The sequence below is a fragment of the Ipomoea nil genome, unplaced genomic scaffold (assembly GCF_001879475.1).
Source record: "Ipomoea nil cultivar Tokyo-kokei standard unplaced genomic scaffold, Asagao_1.1 scaffold3043, whole genome shotgun sequence".
In the NCBI taxonomy this organism is placed as follows: Eukaryota; Viridiplantae; Streptophyta; class Magnoliopsida; order Solanales; family Convolvulaceae; genus Ipomoea; species Ipomoea nil.
The window spans coordinates 1,885,223-1,909,872 of record NW_017619471.1 but is presented as its reverse complement, the minus strand read 5'-3'; the positions used below and the strand labels follow the sequence as shown (position 1 = coordinate 1,909,872).

Here is a 24,650-nt window from a genome sequence, read left to right as displayed (position 1 = left end):
CGTAGCGGATCAAGCCCGACACACCGCTAAGCTAAACTCAGTCGGTGGGAAAAGATCCTCGGAGACTATGGTCCTACATACCGATGTCCCACCACTCGGTAGATCGCAGCCAGTCGTAGCCCTATACACCGCCTGATTACTCAGGTCGGTGGACTACAACCTTCCTCGGCATGTTGGCCCCAAACCGCCTGGCGCATCCCGGTCGGTGGGTCATATCACCGAGGCCCATGTGGACCTTTAGTCCTATACATAATCTTTATATACCTGACCAGTCTCTACCAGCCTGGTTAACAGTTGCGATGGTTCTCAACCCATTCAACTGCCCGTATAGTGGACCTCAATCCTATATCATATCAATATCCCTGACTGATCTTAACCGGCCTGGTTAACAGTTGGGATGGTTCTCAGCCCATTCAACTGCTCGTATAGCCCAATTGGTCTTAACCAAGTTGGGGTCATGCATCACGTAACACACAATAGCACATAATAACACATAATTCACATAGGGAAGGGGGAGACATATAATTAAGCTTACATGTGATCATTCACACACTAAGAATAGTTCCTAAGGGCTCATATAACTTCCACCTAGGTCCACGGGATACCAATTCAACTAGCATGCAATTCCTAAGACTCGTTTAACCTACGAATGGTACCCGAAATTCCAAACTAGACTCAGGCACGACAAACGAGGTCCGTTGGGACACCATGGGGGACGGGGAACATCAAACGGGGAAGCCGGGGACCCGGGGTGGGGTGTGGACCAGCGGGTAGCCGGTGGGTGGGGGTCACCCGCCGGCTGCCCGCCGATGGGCGCTGTTCCGGGCAGCGGGTAGCCGACGGGTAGCCGGCTGCCCGCTGCCGGGCAGCGCCTCTTTGGGCAGCGGGTAAGTGGTGGGTTCCCCCACCCCCACCTACCCCCCACTGACTCTTTTCTCATATATTCGTCCCGGGGACCTTTGTGGAACCCGAAACCATGCTTAGACACTTTTAAACGCAAATAACGACACCACGTAAGCAATTAACGGATCAAAAGCAAGGATCATGTTGGACTTATCCTATTATGACTTCTAAATGTAAACAACACCTGAACATGCGAATTCCCACCCAAATGCAAATCGAGAACATCACAATACAAATTCTCAATCCAACCTAGGGCTCTAATCCCAACCAGATCATCAAGAACATATTTAATCTTTAACATCACGAAAATATCAAGATTCGTCAAGAATCATCACATCATAATCAAGAACTTCTCCTTAACATTAAGATCATCAAGATTATCAAGAAACCATATAAATCATCTTATCAATCATCAAGAACATAACATAATTATCATAGAAGAATTCAACCAAGACACAAGAATATAGAGGGAGGCCAAGGAAGGAGATTATAGCGAAGAAAATAGGTTTTGTTGAGACATGGGTTACATCTTAGCCTTAATTAATTTCCTTCGCTGTGAAGGGTCTTTCTTTAAGATTTCTCCTTTCTTGATTTCTCCTAGGGGAATTCTTGGAACTTCTTGTGTGGTGAGAGATTATTTGTGGTGTGACTTCTAGGTGCCTCCTATGTCCTTATATATATATATATATATAGGAGTCCTAATTAGGGTCTGAATGGTATGGGTTTACTAATTCTATTCCTTATAGGACTAAGGACTTGTTTTAGGGATGAGGGTCCATGGTCCATGGTGGACCATATTAATATTAATTAATTAAAGAGAATCCTAACCATAATCTGAATAGTAAAGGTATACTTTCTTTATTCCTAATAGATGTGTAGGCCTAGGATTCCTAGTTAGGATCTGATTAGTAAAATGTTGACTTTCTTTATTTCTAATAGGCTTATGACTCTAGTTTAGGCAAGGGTCCACGATCCGTGGTGGACCACATTAATTAATTAAAGGGATTTCTAATCAAATTAAATCCTTTTTAATTATTATTAATGGAATTTAATTAAATAATTAATTCGGGTTTAAAGGCCGTAACACGGGGTGGTACACTCTCCCCTCCTTACAAGAAGCTTCGTCCCCGACCGGGTCCTCCTCGACCGGCTCTACAACGTTTTCTCGATCGTCTTCTTGGGGCTCGGCTTGAGGGTAATCTCCAATAACCCTAGTCAGCGTGTCCCGAACGCTTTCGGTCGGGAGATCTTGCCCGCTCGTTGACGTCTCCCCGCCATCTCTGCTCGAGCTCCCTGATCCGCTCGAGCTGGACCCTGACGTCCCAGACGAGCTCGACGATCTTCGTCGCTCGGGGGCTCGGTCGGAGGCCTTTTGTGGTTGTTGAACGACCTCTGGTGAGTAGGACATTATGTCCACCTCTTCGTTGATCTGTTCAACCTCATCATCATAGTCCGCGATCGATACGTTCTGGCTGTCTGAATCTGACATTTTGTCTACCTAAAGGCCGGTCGGGATTAGTTTGGGGCTCAGGATGTTTGGGTCGAAGTCAGTCCTTGCCTACAATTGGCTATGCGGAAACGTAAAGCAAGAAATAAAAGCTAAGGATCAGAAAACTTACCGAGTGAAGAGGCTTTAAAGCTTGAAGGCTAGTTGCTTGACCGATCTGCTGAGATGCTTCGCTCGGGACGCTCTGAGTGTACCGACCGATTCAGGAAGATTGGGAAAAGTTCAAATGAAGTCCTCAAAGGCCTATTTATAGGAGAGCATTTGGGCAGGAAACCAATCCACTTGCGTGAGGCGACCGCTCCAAACTCCGAGGTGACCGTTGCGGTCGCAGAGGGCGGCAGTCATCGACACGTGGCGCGAGGCAATGACAGCTGGCCGGTCGGTTTGGCGGGGGACGGTTGGACTTCTTCATCCCGTCCCGTTTTTTCCCGGACGATAAAAAAGGCACGGGCTGTGGGGGGCTCTTGGTAGGGAATACCCCGACCGACAAGCCTTTGTCCTTTTGTTCTTGTTTTTGCAGGTTACAGGTCGGTCTTTTAGAAGAACCCGGTCGGTTCCCAACCGGATATCACCCGACCGGCGTCGTCGACCACCGAGCGGTAGCCCTTAAGCGAGAAAGCTGAGAAGAGACACGTGGCAGCGCTACGTGCTGACAGGCAGGGCACCCGAGAGGACGACACGTGGTTGCTACGTGGGAGGCATGCCGGACGGCCGGACTTGTGTCTCCGGCCTCGTGGCAATAAATACCCGCAATAGCAACAGTGTGGGGACTTTTGGACGATCGATAGGCTATTCTCAGAGCATCCCGACCGCAGTCAGTCGGCCCTCGAAATAGCCATTGTAGATTGTATTTAGGACCTTCACCTTAATCAATAAAAGTTCTTTATTTTCTTTAATTGGTCGAGTGTTCTTTAATTACCGCACCACGTGGCAATTAACACTATCAATAACTAAACAACTCGCACAGCGGAAGATTAAAAGATAACTGGATAAACATAAATCCAAGTCATGGGGTGTTATGTCACGTTCACCAACAAAGATGAACGCTACGGCAAAATCTGCATGGTTCACAACTATCCCAAATCTCACAAGTCTACAACTAGATCGGCACACAGGCCATAAAACAACTGGAAGGAGCTAAGCTATCGGGCACTAGACAGCGCACTCGTCTAGACATCACCTGAAAGAACACAACAAAACATGGGACGACGTCTGGTCAGCGAATAATGCTGGTAACCCACCAATACATGTGAAATATCATACATAGATAGATATAAGTTATAAAACCCTTTTCGAAACGGAATACATAAGTATATAAGTACAAAACCAGGAGCAATAGTCAACACAAGACTCAACACTCTCAACAAGGATAGGGAACACATCCCAAAACCGCAAAGGACAACCACAACACAAAGGATAAAGACACGACAAACGGCAACACATGACTAGGAAACACATGCCTTTGTGACTACACACGTCACAAGAAGAGAACACACAATCACGGCTACACAAGCCCATGTGACATCACTCATCACGAGTTGATATGCCTTCCTTATGCCCTGTTCCAACCTTATGGCTACCCCCAACCTTATATCTAGTTCCAACCTTTACCTCCAGGACCCCTGTACACCAAGTCCAACCTTATTCCCCCGGGAACCGTCGTTCCCCCTCCAACAGTCCCTCCAACAAAATCACCGATTTCATAGTACACGAGGTACCGTACACACACATGGCAACACATGCCCTGGATAACACATGTTATCCCAGTAATAAACACGTGAACCTTACATAAAGGCCATAGCTCCATAATCACGTCACGGCCACCACGAGGACTGCTGCAATACCTTGGTGACTAGTGTCCCATACCACTAATCGTGCAATCCAGGTAAAGCCACACACGCATCACACCTCAACAAGAATCAATCAACGTATCACAACGAAGGTATGAAACCATACTCAATCAAGGAATGGGTCACAGCCCAACAACAACAACGATGAATAACACAAGTTATCATCAACGAATCGGAAGGTACAAACAACACACACGCTAGCATTTAAACACCAAACTAGCATGCTCATCAAACGGGTAAACCAAAGGTAGTTCCGAGGAACACACAAGACTCATCACGGTTCAACGAAACACAATGTTGAACACTTAGCACGATTCAAGACACCAAAGTCCTACATGGATACCTACCATATAGTTCTAGACATACGAAACATCAAGAAGACACTCAAATAGTTCCACAAAGAACATCGGGAAGTCAAAAGACCAAATACCGAGTCAAAAGAATCACGGGGAACAAATCCCCACAATCACCATATCATGTACCCGCGGGTAGGCCCACGGGTAGGCCCCTACCCGCGGTTCCGCCCGCGGGTACAGGCCGCCCAAGAAGTGTACCCCGCGGGTGGGCGGCGGGTGGGCCTCCTACCCGCCGTTCCGCCAGCGGGTACAACCTGTACCACATCAACACACTTCGCGAATTTTATCTCCAAACTCAAATTCAAGTCCAAAACATGTCAAATCTCACCAAATACAACAAAATGACTTGAATCAAAGGAAATGCCAAGCAATGGCACAAATGAACCCTAAACACAAGCTCTAGATATGCATTTTCACAAGACAATTGCATAAACACTCACATTTCATAGCAAAATACATGTAGAATCCAAGAAATCACATATAGGTAAGCAAAATAGATTTTGTAGAGCATGGGTTACCTCTTGTAGACTAAAGACTTCACTTTACACCTTAACAAGCTCTTTTCAAGGCTCACCTTCCAAACCCACTTCAAAAACAAACCAAGAGATCATAAAGATCCTACCTTTAAGATAAAGACACCTAAGATGAAACCAAAAACACAAGATGAACTTAGATCTTACCCTCCTAGATGCCCAAATATAAGAAAGGTTGAATCTTGGAAGCAACTCTTGAAGTCTTGGCAAGGCCTCAACTTGGCTTGGAAGAAAAGCTACTCACCTTTTTAGAGAGAAGGTAGAGCTAAATTTTTAGAAAGTGTAAGGGATAGAATGAAGATGTCTACTAGGTTAGGTTACAATACTAACACTAGGTGAAAGGTCAAGAATGCCCTTACTAACATTAGGAAATGTAAGGAACAAGGGAACTCCCTTCAAAGCTCAAGGTACAACTGTGACTTTGGGGTTGACTAGTCAAATACTAGTCCCCAAGTATTGAATTTCAGGATTTTAGGAATTAATTCACCAATTGAAATAGGATTAATTACTCAATTAATCCACTAATTGAATTTGGATTTTGGGGTGTCACAATCGCGACATTAAACCTTCAAAAAAAATCATCACAAAATTACCCTAACTCTTAGATCTTCGATCTCCTCCGTCCGGCTCGCCACCTCCGGTAGTCTCCCCTCACCTCCCTTTGCAGACAGCCGCGACGGCCAACCGCCAACTGCCTCGCTCGCCATCGCAATTTGCCACAGCATCCTTCGCCTCCTCGCCGCTCGCCGCCAACCGCCACAGCAACGTAGACCATTCGACGGTAAGTACGTATATTTATTTTTTATTTTTATTTTATTTTTGATTGTATATTTGATTTTTTTATATCTATTTTGAATATTATTGTTATTGATTTATTTTAAGAAATTTCTTTTGAATTTTTGTTGCTTTATTTTGAATATTAGTGTTATTTTGAATGAATTTTATATTTCTTTATACTCGTGCAGCCTACATTCCAGTGGTTCTTTGTCATTTTCTATGGTCAAAATACAATTTTGGACATATTTGATATATAGTTTACTTTGCTTTAATGTCAGAATATATCATTCATAATAAGCTAAATGGACTAACTTCATGTTCACTTTGTTAAGTTAAATGAGCGTCAATCTCATTTGTAAATTTATAATAAGCTTGAATATAATACTATATATTGATCATTGCTAGGAAAGAAAAATATGAAAAATATAAGCAAAATTTTTCCCTTTTAATATGTAAACAGAGTTTCACTGCCTATATATATATAAAACAACTACACTAGTAATTAGTATGTTAGTCATGTTAAGTATGTTAGTTTGTTATTTGATTTATTTAGAAGAATTGGATTGTATGGGGATTTTTATGTATTAATTGACCAAATTGTGACTTGTAATTTGTATTCTGTTTGTGTAGGCATGTTTACTTTCAAAACTTGTTAAATTTGGTATTTTAGCTCTTTAATTGTTTGAGAATGATGTTTTAAGCTTATAAGTTGATATAATTATATATATATATATATATATATATATATATATATATATATATATATAAAACTTGTATCTAAAAGAAAACATGTAGAACTTACATTCGATCTCCTCAGTGGTTCTTTACAACAAAGAACTCTGCTTTTAGGTTATTCATAATAATGACTTAAATCCTCTCTATTTGATCTAATGTTAATTTATGGTGTCAAATCTTAATATTAGGGACACAAATATTAAAATAGTATTATTTCTAAGTATATGAAATAAATGGTATTTCATAGTACTATCAATGGATGGGAGTTGGATGTATGAAAACGAACTACACTCAAATATATACAAGGGGTTCAAGAGTTTATAGAATGTGCTAAAAAAATAAAAGCAAAAATGCCGAAGATTTTATATCGTGCCCATGTTGTGATTGTAAAAATTTGAAAAGATACCGTAGTTCTGAAGAAGTGAAGATCCATTTAATACGTCGTGGCTTTAAGGAAGGGGACGATCGATGGATATGACATGGTGAAAGCTTACCTCCTAGTACAAGTGATAGTAAAAATGAAGCTCATGCAGATAGTCAAACACATGCAAAGAGTGAAACTCAAACAAATAGTCGAACTTAGGCAAATAACGAGGAGAATGATGAGGATGATGGAATTAAAGACCGAATAGATGAAATGATGCGTGATATGCAAAGAGATTTTAGTGAAATGCCTCCTGAATTTAAATGTTTGTTTGACAATGCTGAAAAACCTTTGTTTTCTAGGTGTGCTAAATATACTAAGTTATATGGTGTGCTTAAATTATATAATTTAAAAGCAAAGAATGGATGGAGTGATAAGAGTTTCACGGAATTATTAGAACTAATAAAAGACATGCTTCCTAGTGATAATGAACTTCCAAATTCAACTTACGAAGCAAAGAAGTTGTGTCCGTTGGGTATGGAAATTGAGAGGATACATGCATGTCAAAATGATTGTATATTGTATTAGAAAGAATACAAAGACTTGCATGTATGTCCAAAGTGTGGGTCATCGCGTTACAAAAGGAAAAATATTGGTGATGCGTGTAAGGATAAGAAAGGTCCACCAGCCAAAGTGTTATGGTATTTATCCGTAATACCAAGATTTAAATGCATGTTTGCTAACCCAAGGGATACAAAAAATTTGCAATGGCATGCTATTGGGAGAAAAGACGCTGAAAAACTAAGACATCCAGCCAATTCGTTACAACATATTTCATTAGGGTCATGGACGAACATAAGGATCAGCATTTCATTTTGGCACCATATCATCAAAAGTAAGTATTTTACTTAACTAATATATATAACTTAATAACATTATTTGAAGTGTTTGATATTAGAATTTTAATATATATATATATATATATATATATATATATATATATATATATATATATATATATATATATATATTTGTGTGTGTGTGTGTGTGTTTGTTTTGTAAATGTAGTAATCATTGGATATTGATCATGACTTGCACATTTTCAAAAACGGTGTATGTGTTTAATCCTTTGAAAAGTGCGCCACCTTGAAGTCAACATTTATTTGAATATGTAAGTAAAATCTTAGCACAAATACTATGTATTTTAAATGATAGTATGTTATTTATACACTGATATAAATGTTTATTACTAATATAAGGCATTTCGATCTGTTTCTACAATTGGAGGAAGAACTAAAGCGGTTAATTGGAAGGAATGCAGAGTATGAAGTTAAAGTTAAAGTTTTAATATGATATTAACCTTTTTTTATTTATTAATATGATATTAACCTTTGTTTGTATTTTGTAGTGTCCACAACAACCGGGAGGCACTGAATGTGGATACTATCTATGTACTAAGATACATGTTTGAGATTGTTACTAAGTATTCAAGGGTTGTTTCTCTAGATGGGGTAAGTAATTTAAATACAACTATATGTATACTTGAATTATAATTTATTAATTAACATGATTACTAATTTGAATAATTAAAATTATTATGTAGATATTTGATAACGAAGCACCCTACACCATGAACAAAATAGATGAAGTCTGAGAGTTATGGGCAGAATACTTTACAGAAGAGTGCGTGTAAATTTATTTGGTTTAAACATTAACTTATGTTTAGTTTATGTTTGAATGTAGTGTTGATTGTTATTATTGTGTTGATATTATAAGTATATTGTGTTGATTATTACTCGCAAATTATATATATTGTTGTGTTTGTGTTTATAGTTATTAATGTTAATTAGTTGGTTTTAATTTAATTGTTGTTGAATAGATAGTTTAATTCATTTTTTTTAGTTTTGGAAAAAAATTTGTGTGCATTTGGTGATTTTAGAAAATTCTGTACAGATTGAACCAATAAAATTAGGTAATATTCAATTTCTAAATAAAATATTTAAAAATAAATATTGATATCCGCGACACCCTCTCGGACGAAGGTGCCGCAGAAAGTAATTATATTTTTTAAAAAATAAAAATTAAATACTTTCCGCGGCACCCTCTTGTCAGTGGGTATCGCGGGAACATAATAATAAAATATAATAAAGGAATTTTCGAGGCACCTGCAGCGGAGCAGGTCGGAAAGTCTGTATTAAAAAAAAAAAAAAAAAAAAAAAAACCTTCCTCAGCTTTCCGAGTCACCCTTTACGGGTGACTCAGAAAGCGGAGGACTTTCACAGTCACCAAGATCCGAGTCACATGTATAGGTGAGTCGGAAAGTGATTTATAAGTGACGCAAAAAGTCTTTTTTGTACTAGCTAGTGATTGCATGTATTCTCAGTATGAGCAATTTTCTCTCATTTAGAAAGTATAAATAGTTTAGGCTTCCTTTCCTTGTAATCAAGCATCAATTCAATTCATTTTGAATTCATCTCTTATTTTGTCTTTATCTATCCTCACACACATACATACATACATACATACATACATATATATATATATATATATATATATATATATATATATATATATATATATATATATATAAGAGTGCTCATATGTGGTCATGTCATTAGGTGTGGCGGTGTCGTCATATCTGTGTTGTTGAATCAGTTTAATCTAACGGCAGTGGTAATTCTGAGGATTTTTGTGCATTTTCGTAAGTGGGGGTGTTATGGTAATTACAGTGGCCATTTATAGCGGGCGGATTCTAGAATACACCAACAGTGTTGACAACATGCACCAATAGTGTAATAAAATACACCATAGTGAAACACACCAATGGTGTACGTATTCCCGTGTTATGGTAATTACAGTGGCCATTTATAGCGGTCGGGTTCCAGAATACACCAACAGTGTTGACAACATGCACCAATAGTGTAATAAAACACACAACAGTGTGATTTTCCCTATTCCGGTGCTTTATGACGAGTTTACCCTTGCAGTTCGCTGGGTAGGAGAATGTGCGCGAAAATACTAGAAGAATCTTGACTAATATGATTCATTGGATCTATCTAATCTAATGGCCTATAATTGACTGACCACACCTAACAACATGGTCACATGTGATCACCCATATATATATATATATATATATATATATATATATATATATATATATATATATATATATATATATATATATATATATAGAGAGAGAGAGAGAGAGAGAGAGAGAGAGAAAGAGAGAGAGAGAGAGAGTGAGTTAGGATAATATGAGAACACCTCTTTAGATGAGAACGTAAGAACAAATCCTATGCATTCAATATTTGATTTCAATGGTTTTGATCAATTTTAAAAGTGGTGCTAGTTTTTAATTGTAGAAGGGTGTATATGTAATTTGTAGTGTTTTCTTATTTATTATTATTGGAAGTTCCATATATTCTCCCTTCCCCATGCTTCTAATATTATTTACTTTCCCTAAATGTTTTTTCTATTTCTCTTACCAACGCAGACACCGTTTTATCTCCCTCTCTATTCGCTCACTGGTTCGCGTGGTGGTCGGTGCCGTCTCTCTGCTGTCGGTTTCTCCCCTCCAGTCACTCACGGTGTTCGAGGGCGTGTAGGGTTTTCGCACAAGGTGGTCGGCGTCGGTTGCTTTCCGGAGGTCTCTCGTGAGTTGCGGCTCCTAGGGTTTATCAGGTTCGCAGCTTGGTTTTAGATTATTTTCGGCATTCAATCGCATTGTTTGTGGGATTTAGCTATGGAGGATTCTCGTGCCAGATGTTCCAAGCGTAGGACGCCATGTTCACGCACTGAAAAATGTATTTTTTTTTTTGTTTGTATTTATGGTGGGTTAGGATTTGAATGACGTATAATTTCTTTTTTGTTTTTTCTAAATGACGTATAAAGAAGTGGTCAGGCTGGGGATTATTGTTAGATGACTGCTATTGTTTCTGTTAAGAATCTTTTTTTTTTTTTAATGAAAATAGAGCTATGAAATATGTTTGTAAATTGTGTGCATATATACAAGCAATGGGGTGTTTGCGTTCAATTTACTAGAGTAATATGCGTTGTTTTGCTTCTTTTTTTTTTTTTTCCAAATATGTATTCGTACTTTATTCTGTGTTTTTTTCCTTTTTTTTTTTTTTTGAAAAATTGTTGTAGTAATATTTATAGCAACATGTGATTACGGTTTTAGTTACTCTTGTCTTTTCAATTTTTTTTTTTTTTTGTAAGCGTTTGCATGCAAGAAATGAGGTGTGTACAATCAGATTAATAGAGTAACATGCATTCTTTTGCTTGGTTTTCACATTAATTCCATCTATGTAAAAGAACGATGATTTCAGTTCACTACTTTCATTGGTTACTTTATTTTCAGGTTTATGTATGTCTTATTTAACTACTGTTGTAGACGGTATGCGTACCAGCTATGAGGTGTTTGCATTCAGTTTACTAGAGTAATATGTCTTGTTTTGCTTGTTGGCCAAATATGCATTCTCACTTTAATTTTTTTTTTTTTTTTTTGTCGTTTTTCTTGTTTTTTGTAATATTTTTTTCTTAAAAAAATGTTTTAGTAATACTATCCAAACATGTCATTAGGATTGTGCAATTCCCCTTTTTTTGTGAGTACAGTAATCTATTTATAAAAAAAAAAAAAAAAAAAAAAAAAAAAAAAAAAAAAAAGATAGATTAAAAATATTATAACATGTCAATATGATTGTGCAACATATGAGGTGTGTGCATTTTGGATTATGCGTTATTTAATGTCTCTAGTTTGTGCCGTCAGCATTAATGTTGATAATGTGTGCACTTATACTGTTATGTTTGTGCGTGTAGGTTCCAAATCTAGGAATGTCGGTCAGAGTAAGACTCGCGAAATTGACTCTTCGAATGATGAAGATTTCGTTTCTCCCCCACCGGTGGGACGTGTGCATTCTTCCACACAGATACAAGGCCCGGGAGATGAAGTGGGTGGTAATGAAGTCCGCTTGTTCCCTAAGATTAGCACTCGTGCATCAGCTTTTAAGTTGGTGGTTCCGATGAAGAAGTATAACGCTCGGCAAAGAAGGGTCGTGGGGGAGTTGGGCTTAGACCAACTCTTCCATTTGTTCCCACTCTAGCTTAATTTCATTACATTTTACGTTTAGACTATTTTTTTTTTTTTTTTTTTTGGAATAACGATTGTCTGGTGTTGAATATTAGTGCTCAGTATCTTTACTTGTTTGCCCTTTTCCACTTACCTCTTATAATATTTAGGGTCTTCTCGTACCTTACATTTTATTCATCAATTTTTAGGAATTAAACGTTTGCACTAACTCCGGCTGTTTGCACATACATAATCATCCGCTTTATGGTTACACACGATTCATAGATCCATCGACTAGTTATTCTTATTTCATTTAACTCGTATTACAGCTTACCTTTGCATTACGCATGCACACGCTAGGTAACGCTTGCAATCACGTTACTTTGACGCCACTTTGTGCATTGAATCTTTGCACACACACCATTTAAGACGTACGCACACACTTTGGCTAGTCCTTCACATTGTTATACCCTCCCTTTATTGCATTCATCTAAACTACCATGTCCATTGCCTTCATCTAAACTATCACGTATGGACGACCATCTTTTCTTGAAGGACGTATGCGCACGCATCACTATCTGTTTGCACACATATTTTTTTGCACACGCATCACTATCTGCAGCTCCAACTGTTTGTCCATACCTAATCATACGATTTATGGTTGCACACTTTTCATATATCTCATCCACTAGTTATTTTTATTTAATTTATATACGGTATTACAACTTGCCTTTGTTATCCAGCTAGTACTTTGTGTTTCCAGGGTAGATTTCCATGTCACATGTTTCGATGTCATTGTTGTATTCAGTCTCACCTGCTACATATCACAACCAATTCTTTTCGTTAGACTCCAATTGAAATGAAATCCAAAACCGAATAAAAACTCATATTTATTCAATAGCCACGATTGCACCAGTGTGCAAATCATTCTCCATTCATACCCCCATCTCAACGTCCCTCTTCATACCATTTATATAATATTGGTTATCTATTCCGATTGCACACGTCATCAAATAGCACATACCATTACCCAAACACACGATCATCATTCTCCAATCATTATATTTCCACACAACTAGTTCTCCCTTGGTTTTTAGGGTTATACCATAGTCCATAACTTTTCGGTTGCACACGTCCTAGCATCACGTCACACACACCACCACCCACCCGCACATCATGCAACAATTCAACTATTTATATAATACTGGTTTTCCTTTTTTTTTTTTTACCATCACCCTAAACCATTACTAATTGGTTGCACACGTCCTATCATCACATAGCACACACTATCATCAAACACACAGGCCATCTTTTCCAATAATTCTATTTCCACACTACTAGTCCTCCTTTATTTTTAGGGTTATACCCTAGCCCATATACCTCCGGTTGCACACATGGACATCATGCAACAATTATACTATTTATATATAACTAGTTCTCCTTCTTTCTTTCTTTTTTTTTTTTTTTTTTTTTTTGTCTTACAACCTAAACCATTACTAACTGGTTGCACACGTCTTATCATCACTTAGCACACACCATCACCAAACACACGGCAATCATACAAAAGTAATACTATTTATACACTACTAGTTCTCCTTTGTTTTTACGATTATACCATATACCATCACCCTCTGGTTGCACATGTCTTTTTATCACGTAGCGCGCACACACACACACACACACACACACACACACACACACACACACACACACACACACACACATATATATATATATATATATATATATATATATATATATATATATGCGTATTCAAATGAGGACAAGTATATTATAGAGGACTATGAGGACAGATGTAGTGTGTGTCATTAGCCGGTATGTCGTGTGCATGGCCGAATATAGTCGTGTGCATGGCCGAATATAGTCGTGTGCCACAATTTGTATCTCGCGTGCTAAATTTGTTAATTTATAGAGCCTGAGTTCGAAACCTGATGTTTACATTATTCTTGTGTGCCATTATGTATTAAGTTGTGTGCCTGTTATTAATTTGTTGTGTGCCCATTATTTGTCCTCACAATCCTCTATATATTGTTGTCCTCATTTGAACTCAACTATATATATATATATATATATATATATATATATATATATATATATATATATATATATATATATATATATATATATATATATATATATATATATATATATATATATATATATATATATATTATGTTCCCATTCTTAGTAATTTCTTATTTTTGTCATTTTATATTTTTCGCTATTATTTAACTTCTATAATTCTCAATTTTTTATTATGTGCTGCATTATTCCGCTATATTCCTAACAAGTTAACTTGACAATTTGATAATTTTAATTTTCTATTCCAACAAGAAAAATACTCATTGATTGATATATTGGGAACGAGTTTAGGGCAAACCATCCCGAGCCAACCTCTAAGGTTTGCCGCACGGCCAACCCTAGCGGTGTCAGCCTCGGGCGCCCAATGATGGCTTTGTGGGCGGCCTCGAGGCTGAGCTTAGCGCTCGGCTCGAGCGGCTAAGGCCGAGCTCCGTGCTCTACCTCGAGAGAAGAGAAGATCAAAGGAAGTAAGAGAAATCTATTTGGATTATGATGTTTGAGTGAGGACAACCTTGCTATTTATAGGGGTAGGAAATCCAAGACATGTGCTGCAAGGAAGCTGAAATAGAGCATCAAGGGCACCTAGTAGTATGCCACCCCATGCCGGATGACTAGCCAAGAGCGGGCAGCTATGCCATTGCTTGGGGATCGTAGTTCACTAACCTGTACTACTCATCGCAACCCAATGAAGTTGGACGACTAAGTGACCTGGGTGGCGGGGGTGGGGTGCTTAGTCACCCTACCCCCTTCCTAATCTTTGCACCATTTGTCCTTCTATCAAAATTAAGCGCTTATCACTACGCGAAAAGCTATAGCTAGTAGTGAACTCACAACTTTATTTCCTTATACTTGCATAACAGTTAGCGTCATGTTTCGATAGCAGGACACTAGACTCCACCCTTCAGGCCTCCATCCAACAATTGTTATGATACCAATTGTTAGGATCAAGCAATTATCACTACACCAAAAGTTATAACTAATAGCAAAAACACAACTTTATTTCCTTATACTTATGTAACAATCAGTGTAACGTTTCGATAGCAGTGTTGAACTCGACCCTCCGAGCCTCCATCCAACACCCCGAACTTTGTTATTCTTCCCCCATCCAAATCTTTGCACCTTCCACCACCCCCACCCACCAAAACTTTGTTATATATTCTTTCAATTTCCCCCACTTCTTATCTTTGCGCCTTCCGCCCTTGAACTTCCTACCTTTGTGTTTGGTACACCATTTCCCAACCTTTTGCAATCTAAACCCAAAATTCTCCAACCAAACATTATAATATATTACTGGAATCTCAACAAAACAAATAGTGTACAATTTCTCAAGAATATGTAATAGAGAATTGAATATGTCAAGGTAATTTAACATAACCTAGAGTAATATAAAATTCCTTGAACAAAACGCTCCTTAAGTGTATTACAAGGATTACAAAATTTACAATCTATGCAAATCTAACACAATTATTCTCGTGGGGCTCAATTTTTTTTTTAATAAAGTTAAATTGTACTTTAATTTTATAATTATAATATGTTATTATATTATACGGAGTATTATATTTTGAGTAAATTAGAGTTGCAAAGGTGTGGAGAAAATTGTGATAAATTGCAAATATGTTAATATGACAATAAGAGTAAGAGTATTTCGATTCAAAACCTCTCCCCTTTTTTTTTTTCCCAACATTCTTCACATAAAATATCATTTAAATTTTTCATCGCATTCAAGATAGTTCAAGATAAAAATGTTCAAGTCTGAGCTTCGAGAGAGTCCATGTTAAGGCATCTAAGTCAAAGTTTGTCGCACTCAAGATACTTTGTTATGAAATTTAGTCCCATGAAACCAAAATTCAACAGAAGGCTCTTTCTTATGTCAAAGTAACATCAAGTATTTAATAATTTAAGGATTTCTGATGATTATCAACTTCTGCAATTCCAATAATTTGATGATAAACCAAATTCCAAACAGTATAGCACAGTATGTAAAAACATGTAATGACAATCATCTTGTCAAGTACTGTAGTTTAATTTGTTTACCCTTTGAAGGGAGATGATACAAGTAGAAGCAACATTTCTCATGCAATCTTTCTCAAGCAAATCATGTTCAGTTCAAAACTACTTGGCATGAGTAAAATTGCTCCATGTCAATCAAGGCTTTTTGGCTCAAGTTAAACCTCTTTTATGTCCAAATTCAAGCCAAGCCTGTTTATTTCATGCAACTTTCAAATTTTTTTTGTCAGACCACGAGGTGTCCTGAGCAAACCTTAACTGTAGGAACCTTTAAGCCCGTACCATACTCAGACTAATTCAATTGAATAAACAAATGTAAAAAAGTTAGACATAGATAAAGACTGCCAAACCAGTGAATTTCCTTGGCTATATGCTTGAATATGAATGACCATCCTGCAGTGGCTGAACCGGCACTGCATATGGCGAATTCCAATCAGCATCAAAGATCTCCTGGAGCTGTGAAACAATGGCGGTACTGTACGTCCCAAAGCTGACGCCTGAATCCGCATAGAAGTAATCCCATAGTAGATTACTCGTTCCTATGTGGGCACGTACATCACTAACTGCGTATTTGCCATGATTTACTCGGGTGTAGCCAGGGTACTTGTTGCCGGTGACAGTGCCGCCATTGCTGATTGCAGGTCCAGTGAGGTTGAATCCAGGAACCATGTAATATTTGATCTCAACTTTACCAGTACAGTTGTTTTTCGCCGAGGAAGAACATAGGCTGTTCGAGTAAAGCAAGGACTTGAGATACTGGTCCGTGTTGTTGATGTTGTGCGCCCAGTATGCAACCAGTAATTTAACGTTTGCATGCTTGGAGAATACAACCTGCACTTCAGAAAGGCTGAATTTCGAACCTCATCATAATAAAAGCCATAGGAGATGGAAACTCCAAATCAATGTATTGTAATTTGTAAATGTGACAATTAAGCAAATAAATCATAAATTACCTCTGAAATAGCGGTTGAAAGTGAAGGCCAGTAGACTGGTTGTTTCGTGTAACCAGACTGACCAAGCCAGTCCATGGTACTAATTCTAACAGTTGCACCATTACCTACAGATTTTATTGTATCCACCCAAGCCTGTTCATCTGTCTGGCATTTGCCAAATAAGAGCTGCCATGAAGAAACATAAGAGTAAATGAACAACCTAGGCGTTAAGTGTTAACTCTATGAGTTTCATAATGATCAGTGTTGTAAAAATCAACCTAGGCGCTAGGCGTCCCTAGGCCGAGGGGATTTCACCCCTAGGAGCCTTTTAGTTAGCCGGCCGACTAGGTGCCCAACTTGGCCAAGTCGGCACCTAACTCGGCCGAGTGTTTTTTTTTTTTTTTTTAGGGTTTAGGGCGGCTACACTTTATTATTATTATTTTACTTGGCTGTCTAGGCGGCGCCTAGGCGCTACTGGGCACCCCGGCTGCCCCCGACTAGCGCCTAGCACCTTCTGCAACCTTGATACTACTGATTAGTTTACAGCAAATATGATTGATAACTCCATTACATACATAGTAAAAAATTACCATGGCAAATACAGAACTTTACAAGGGGCATAATGCGTCCAGGCATTAGCTATTAGCATAATTAATTTAAGAACCTAAAATTCCAACAAGATTGCAATAAGAGTCAGCAGTTATGGTCTGCATTTAGTCAAACAAGTTTAGAACAAATGCAATAAAAAATATAGCCAATGCATGGAATGAAAGTAAAGTGCTCTCCTTTAATGAGTGCATGGATGATGAATAAAGGAGATTTAGGAAAAGAAATGTTCCAGAAGATTAGAGGTATAACTGTATAAGGTATTACTATAATACTATCAGCCCAATTGGTATACAGTGATGCATGAACACCAGATCACATAGTTATATGGGGCCTCGATCAACATTATTCACAAGTATGATGAACGTTTACTTCAAAATCAATGAACATAACAATAATGAGCATTTGATGTTAAGGCTGTGTTTGGAAACCTGGAAAATGATTTCTCCAGTGTTTGGATGCAATTGAAAAATCCAGTCAAAATAGAAAACATTTTCCGTTGACTAGGGAAAATGTACTCATTTGGGCGGAAGTCATTTTCCGCCACACACCAAGACATTGTTTCCGCCGGTTTCTGGCAGAAACCATACTTATGGTTTCCGCCAGAAACCATAGTTGTTTTGGTTTCCTCCGGAAACTAGTTTTTTTTTTTTTTTTGATAAATAATATTATTATAAATATTTGTATATTGTATATACTAAATAAAATATTTAAAATGTTTAATTATACAATTCTACTCATTTTCCAAAAAATAACCAAACACACCAAAACAATTTTCCAGAATGCAACACACTGGAAATGAAAAGGTTTTCTGGCAGAAAACCTTTTCCAGAAGTCATTTTTCTGCTTTTCAAACGGACTCTTAAGATTAAAATATTACATCATAAACATTCATACAAAGGCTCTCACCATCCATGGTAAGCTGGGTGCACATAACTAGCCACTAAAACTAACCTCTGGTGGAGCAAAGGAAAGATAGCTGTGCTCAGGTTGCAAAACTGAAGAATTACATCCAGGTGTCTCGATCGGTATGTGAAACATATAAGGGTCCGAGAGCTCGGGATAGCCAGATACATGAGCAACATCCACATATTTAGGAAGAGGTGACCTGTCATAACACAATCAACTGTTAATAACACCTTAATTCCTAGGCCTGAAGCAACACAGAGTTTTCTGGCAGCTAAATTTGCTTGATAAACAACCACGGAAAAATGTATGTTAAAAATGCACATGAAAACCATATTCTTCAATTTGTTTATGAGTTTAACATTTCTGGTTAGCATACTTGCATCTTTCCTTAGGATGTAGAAAGTGTGACCAACAAGGAACCAGACGATTAATCTGCCACTGCTGATCCCAAATGAACTTGGTATAATCTGAAGCGTTGAGATGAGCAAGTTTCCACAGGTTGTTATAGTAGACCTCAACCTTCTTTGCTATTTTTGAGCAACCAACAAGATACACGCCTAATTCCTTTACCTAAACAAATCATGAATTAAATTGATTTAACCACAAACCATCAAGCCGAAAAGAGAAAAATATCAAGTGTTTCCTTTTCCAAGAAAATTTCGTTATATTACATCATAGGAAATGTGTATTCAATAGCTTGAATTCTTTAGAGATGGGTCTTAAGAGTGGAAGATGATGAAAGTTTTCTCCTTTTTCGGTGGGGTTTCCTTAAAAGAAAACAAAATATTATAAGAAAACCTCTTAGACATCACACTCCATTCTGCAAGAAGTCAAATATATTATTTAAATTAATAATCCCTAGTTCGTTAGTTGCTCTCGTTGGATGAACTACACTTAGCAAAAGTATACCTAGCAAGATTAGAAAACTAGTAATAAAACCTGAGTGAGAGATTTCCAGTCATTGTTTGCCGATCCAATATAAACATCTCGGCGATCTGATATCCAAACTTTAGCATGGACTATGCCAGACTCCCACCAATCACTAAGCAGCAAGGTGACATTCTTTACATTTGGCCTTCCCGAAGCAAGGGCAGATGGTTCTTTAGTGTAATCAGGAAATACCCCCGAGTGCTGTAAAAATCTGAGCTAACACAAATACCAAAAAAAATCAGATATTATCAAATTCTGCATTAAATTTCAAGCTTTGTTTTTAATGGCACATGAGAAGCTTTCAGCTAGAAACAGGTATTATCTCATCGCTAGGAGGACACTGAACAATTGAGGTTTCATGTGTAACATACATGTTCACATGACGGCTAGAAAACACAAATTAGAGAGCTAGTCAAGTTGCTTCTAAATCAACTTTCTGTTAGTAAACAAGTTTTCTAAACAGAAAACAGATAATGAAAACTGAAAAATTAGAAAACAGAAAACAGAGAACAGTTTTCTGTTAGTAAACGGACCCATAGTTTTCTACCTGATTGCAATGTTGCGATTAGCAGCATCTTCTAATGCTCGGTAAACATTCAACCCATCATTAGCACCAAATCTCTGCATGTCATCCTTTGAGTATCCGTAATCACCAGAGAGAGGATTGGAAGGGCTGGCTATCAATTGCCAATATTGGGCAATTATATCAAGACTCTTTGAAGAATTTCCCGCTAACCACTGAAGCACATCAGCTGATAAACATTTCCAGATAAAATTATTTGCATTAAATAAGGAACACAAACCCATAAGCATTTCAGCAGAGAGAGGAGTTGACTATGACATGCAATTGAAAATCTCTACTTTTAATTTTTAAGAGTAACATAATAAAGGACTGATAAGAATCTGATTTTCCAACAACCATTTTTACAAAAACGAAGCTTTCTAACAAGTTATATATGAATTTAGATTGCAAACAACACATAGGAAGTTCAAAGTCACGGTTTAAGCTGAGCAATTGAAGATCAAAAGTCCAAAGATATGGTTGGTGCCTTACAGAGTTACAGGTTTACAGCACATAAAGGCATAAAGCTTAAGATAGCCAAAGTTAAAGACACAACTATTCCTGTTTGGTAAAAGCTTACTTAATCAGAAATCAACTCTCTATGTGTTTGGCAAAGATTATGAAATAATGAGGGAATAACACTTTTAGATTACTTTAGCTAATAACTCAAAAGTAACTTGGACTTGGTTATTCATCTTCCACAATCCATAATCATAAGCTCTACCAATTGAAATTGAATCAATATGCATAAAGAAACTCCTACACTCTGAAAAGTGAAAATAGTCCCTAAAACGCTCTAATGTCTGCATTGCAACTTGCAAGCATCATTATATAAACACATCATAGTTTGTCATCAATCAAAGAGAGCTAAAGATCAAGATAAAATCACAAAATGGCCCAATAACGGTATTCATTCACAAAATAAAATGTTTAATAGCTCAATCTTAACTTTACTACAATATATATATATAAATATCACTATACATATACATACACCGGGGCGCCCTTAAGTAAGCAAGGGAGTTACCGGAGGATAGAACGCCGGCGACGCGAGGGAGAAGCGGCATGTCGGTCGGAATGGATTGAACCAGCCAAGCTTTGCATTGCTCGCCCTTGTGCTTCTTGAAATTCGTCTCTGATGAAAAGTGGGAATGAGAATGAACTGTCACTGCTATTGCGCAGACAAGAACGAAGAGTGTGAGAAAAAGAGCTGAGATTTTCATTTTCATGGCTGACTCATTGGAAGCAGCGTCCCCATAGAAAGGGAGGATTTTTATTGTCAAAATCGTATATTGTGTTGACCAATTTCCTTATTTTGCGCCATTGCGGACTGCGGAGTATATGTTGTGATAATCTCACTTCAGCCCCTGACTGGTGTTAGTATTACACTCAAACCCTATGTGGCTATGTGATAAGTTTTACCACTGAGAAAATTACACTTTTAGTCTTGTGATTATAAAGGTCTTTTTAATTTTAGTACTTAATTTTAAAAATTAATAATTTAGTCCTGTAATTATATAATTTTTAACACATTTGGTCCTCCGGTCAAATTACCCACCAAATGTCGCATTAATTATTGGAATAAGGGTCAAATAGGCCATCGAACTGCACAAGATAATGCAATTAGGCCACTGAACTTAAAAAGTCAACAATCAGGTCCCTAAACTAACCAATTTCAAACAAATCTTTCAATTTGTAGGTTTTCAACAGGTTAACAGGTCATCCTCCCAAATTAATTATTTTTTAAAAAATAAAATTTAAAAATTAATTATTTAAGTAATTAAAAAAAAAAAAAAAACGGCCGGAGACGAAGATTTCTTCGTCTCCGGCCAGTTTCTTCGTCTCCACGGCCGGAGACGACGATTTCTTCGTCTCCGGCCATGGAGACGAAGAGTTTCTTCGTCTCCAGCCATGGGGATGAAGAAACCTTCTTCGTCCCCATGGCCGGAGACGAAGAAACTCTTCGTCTCCGACCGTGGAGACGAAGAAACAGGCCGGAGACGAAGAAGTTTCTTCGTCTCCGGCCGTTTCTGTTTTTTTTTTTTTTTTAATAATTAATTTTTAAATTTTATTTTTTTAAAAATAATTAATTTGGTTGTTGACCTGTTAGAAACCTTCAAATTGGATGAATTGTTAGGAATTGGTTAGTTTAGGGACTCAATTGTTGATTTTTTGGGTTCAGTTGCCTAATTGTATTATTAGGTGCAGTTCGATGGCCTATTTGACCCTTATTCCTTAATTATTTAATCATGAGGACAAATTGATCATTTCAAGCCATTTCTTCTTCTTCCTCTCTCTCACGAACATCACGACCGTCGTCAACCAAGCTTGGGTCTTTGAGAATTTCTGCAACAATGGCTTCCCCCCTCTCTCTCTCTTTCCACCCTTATGAGAAGAACAAGAGCTTCAATCTCCAAGAGTTGAACAAAACCTTCAACTCAAAACAATGATACTGCAATTTCTCTTCATTTCCATGCTTGTAATCTCCATTTTTTTCCCGGCAGAATCCGCCAGCAAGTCTTCACACCCTACATGTCTCCAACAATTCCTTGAAGGGCTATGTCCCGGCGTGACTTTGGTCTAATCCCACCCTGCTTGAAATTAACCTGTCCCAGAATAAGCTCAGCGGTGCCATTGGAGTCCTAAAACCAGTGTTTGTAGTTCATCGATCGCCGTCAGCTGTTTGGAAGGTTAATGTTTCTTTGAACAGGTTTAAGAATCTGGAAAATTATGTTCACCAATCCCCGTCGCCTGTTAGACGTTTCTTATATGTTGTTCTTCTTCATTGGGAAAAAGCTGCACAAGTTTAGCTAGTCCCAAATGGATGCGTTAAGATGTTACAGGTTTAAGAATCTGGAAAATTCTGTTCACCCATCGTCGTCGTCGGTTGGACGTTTCGTATATGTTGTTCTTTTTCATTTAGATAGGGAAAATTAGCTAGTCTCAAATGGCTACGTTAGATGTTGTTCTTCTTCGATCATTTTAAATGGCTGCACAAGTTCAACACGACTTTGGAAGAGAAAACATAGCATGACTAAATTGTTAGTTTTTAAAGTCAAGTACTGAAATTAACAAGACCTCTATAGTCATAGGACCAAAAGTGTAATTTTTTCTTTTACAATATAGAAAATTCATATATACTTAGAGTTAATACCTCTTACACTGCGGTTCGAAGATAAGAACTCTCAGGTCAGGGGCCACAGCTATACCGCTCGATCATAAAGCATTTGGCAGGTAAATTTTACATTATTACAACATATTTTCATTTTTTTTATTGGATATTATTAGTTGTTGAACATTTCTTATTGTTATGTACTTGATTATGCTTTGTTATTGGATATTATTTTCATTGGTTGACATTAGTTGTTATTGTTTTTATGTTATTATTGTAGCAACATGAATAAGGGAAAGGGAATTATCACCTCTAGGCAATTTCGATGGACAAAGCCAATGGAGGAATATTTTTAAAGATATTAGCTGAAGAGGCTAAGAATCCCAATAATCCAAGTAATAATTTTAAAGTCTCTTCATTCAACCGTGATGCATATGCCATTTCTGAACAATTTAATGTTGGATGTGAACACAAACATGTGAAGAATCACTTGAGAACTGTGAAGAACACATAGATGATGATTTGCAAGCTGAAGGAAATGAGTGGCCTTGGATGGGATGATAATTTGAAGATGATTACATGTGATTCACCCGCGTATATGGAGCTTATCTCGGTAATATTTTATTATCATAATTCTAATGTTATTTTTTTTACTATTGCATAAATCTAATATTTTTTTAAAGAAAAGATCTCACTACAAAAAAAAAAATAATAATTGTGAATCGTGACGGAAAAATGCAATATTTCGTCGCGAATCACATTTTGCGACGGATTTTATTCCGTCGTCTATCACTTTGTTGTATTTTGATAGATGGCGGAATAATTCCGTTGCAAATTTTGGCAACGGGATTCGCGACGAAATACTTCCGTCGCCAAATGGTAATGGAGTTACTCCGTCGCCCATTTCGCAATGGAACTGTTCGCGTCGCAAATCAGTTGCCATTTCTGAACCGAATATTCCATCGCCATATTATCTTTTCCGTCGCCCATTTTGCAACGAAAATGTTTTCCGTCATAATTCCGTCGCATCGTTTGCAACAAATATTCCGTCGCAAATCTTATATCCCGTCGCGATTTTGTCGCGTTTTTGAATTATTTTAAAATAAAATTATGATTTTAAACAGTAATGAATATCTTTAAAGTATTAATATAAAAAATACTATTAATTTTAAAATAAAAGATAACATAATTCTAAATTAACTTCAAGTAATAATACATTACCAATCCACATTTCATACATAATATAATCGTCAATTCAATTCTAAACAACATAATAATACATTATCAATCCACACTTAATACATAATAATACTCAATTCAAGTCTAAACAACATTAACAAACAACCATTAAAATCAATTGATTTGAGATGGAGTGATGATGAAGTACCTGCTC

The 24,650-nt window shown here is 37.4% G+C and overlaps 1 protein-coding gene across 1 annotated transcript; it reads right to left on the bottom strand.

Annotated features, from left to right (window-relative positions):
• Window positions 1-16,235: 16,235 nt before the first annotated feature.
• LOC109163757 (phospholipase D Z-like) lies at window positions 16,236-21,458 on the bottom strand. Its single transcript, XM_019312465.1, has 7 exons — window positions 21,173-21,458; window positions 20,131-20,335; window positions 19,593-19,794; window positions 19,030-19,223; window positions 18,699-18,852; window positions 17,160-17,324; window positions 16,236-17,037 (listed from the first exon to the last, which is right to left on the bottom strand). The coding sequence occupies exons 1-7, from the start codon at window positions 21,372-21,374 to the stop codon at window positions 16,573-16,575; spliced, it is 1,587 nt and encodes a 528-aa protein (XP_019168010.1). The 5' UTR covers window positions 21,375-21,458; the 3' UTR covers window positions 16,236-16,572.
• Between the last annotated feature and the right edge of the window lie 3,192 nt (window positions 21,459-24,650).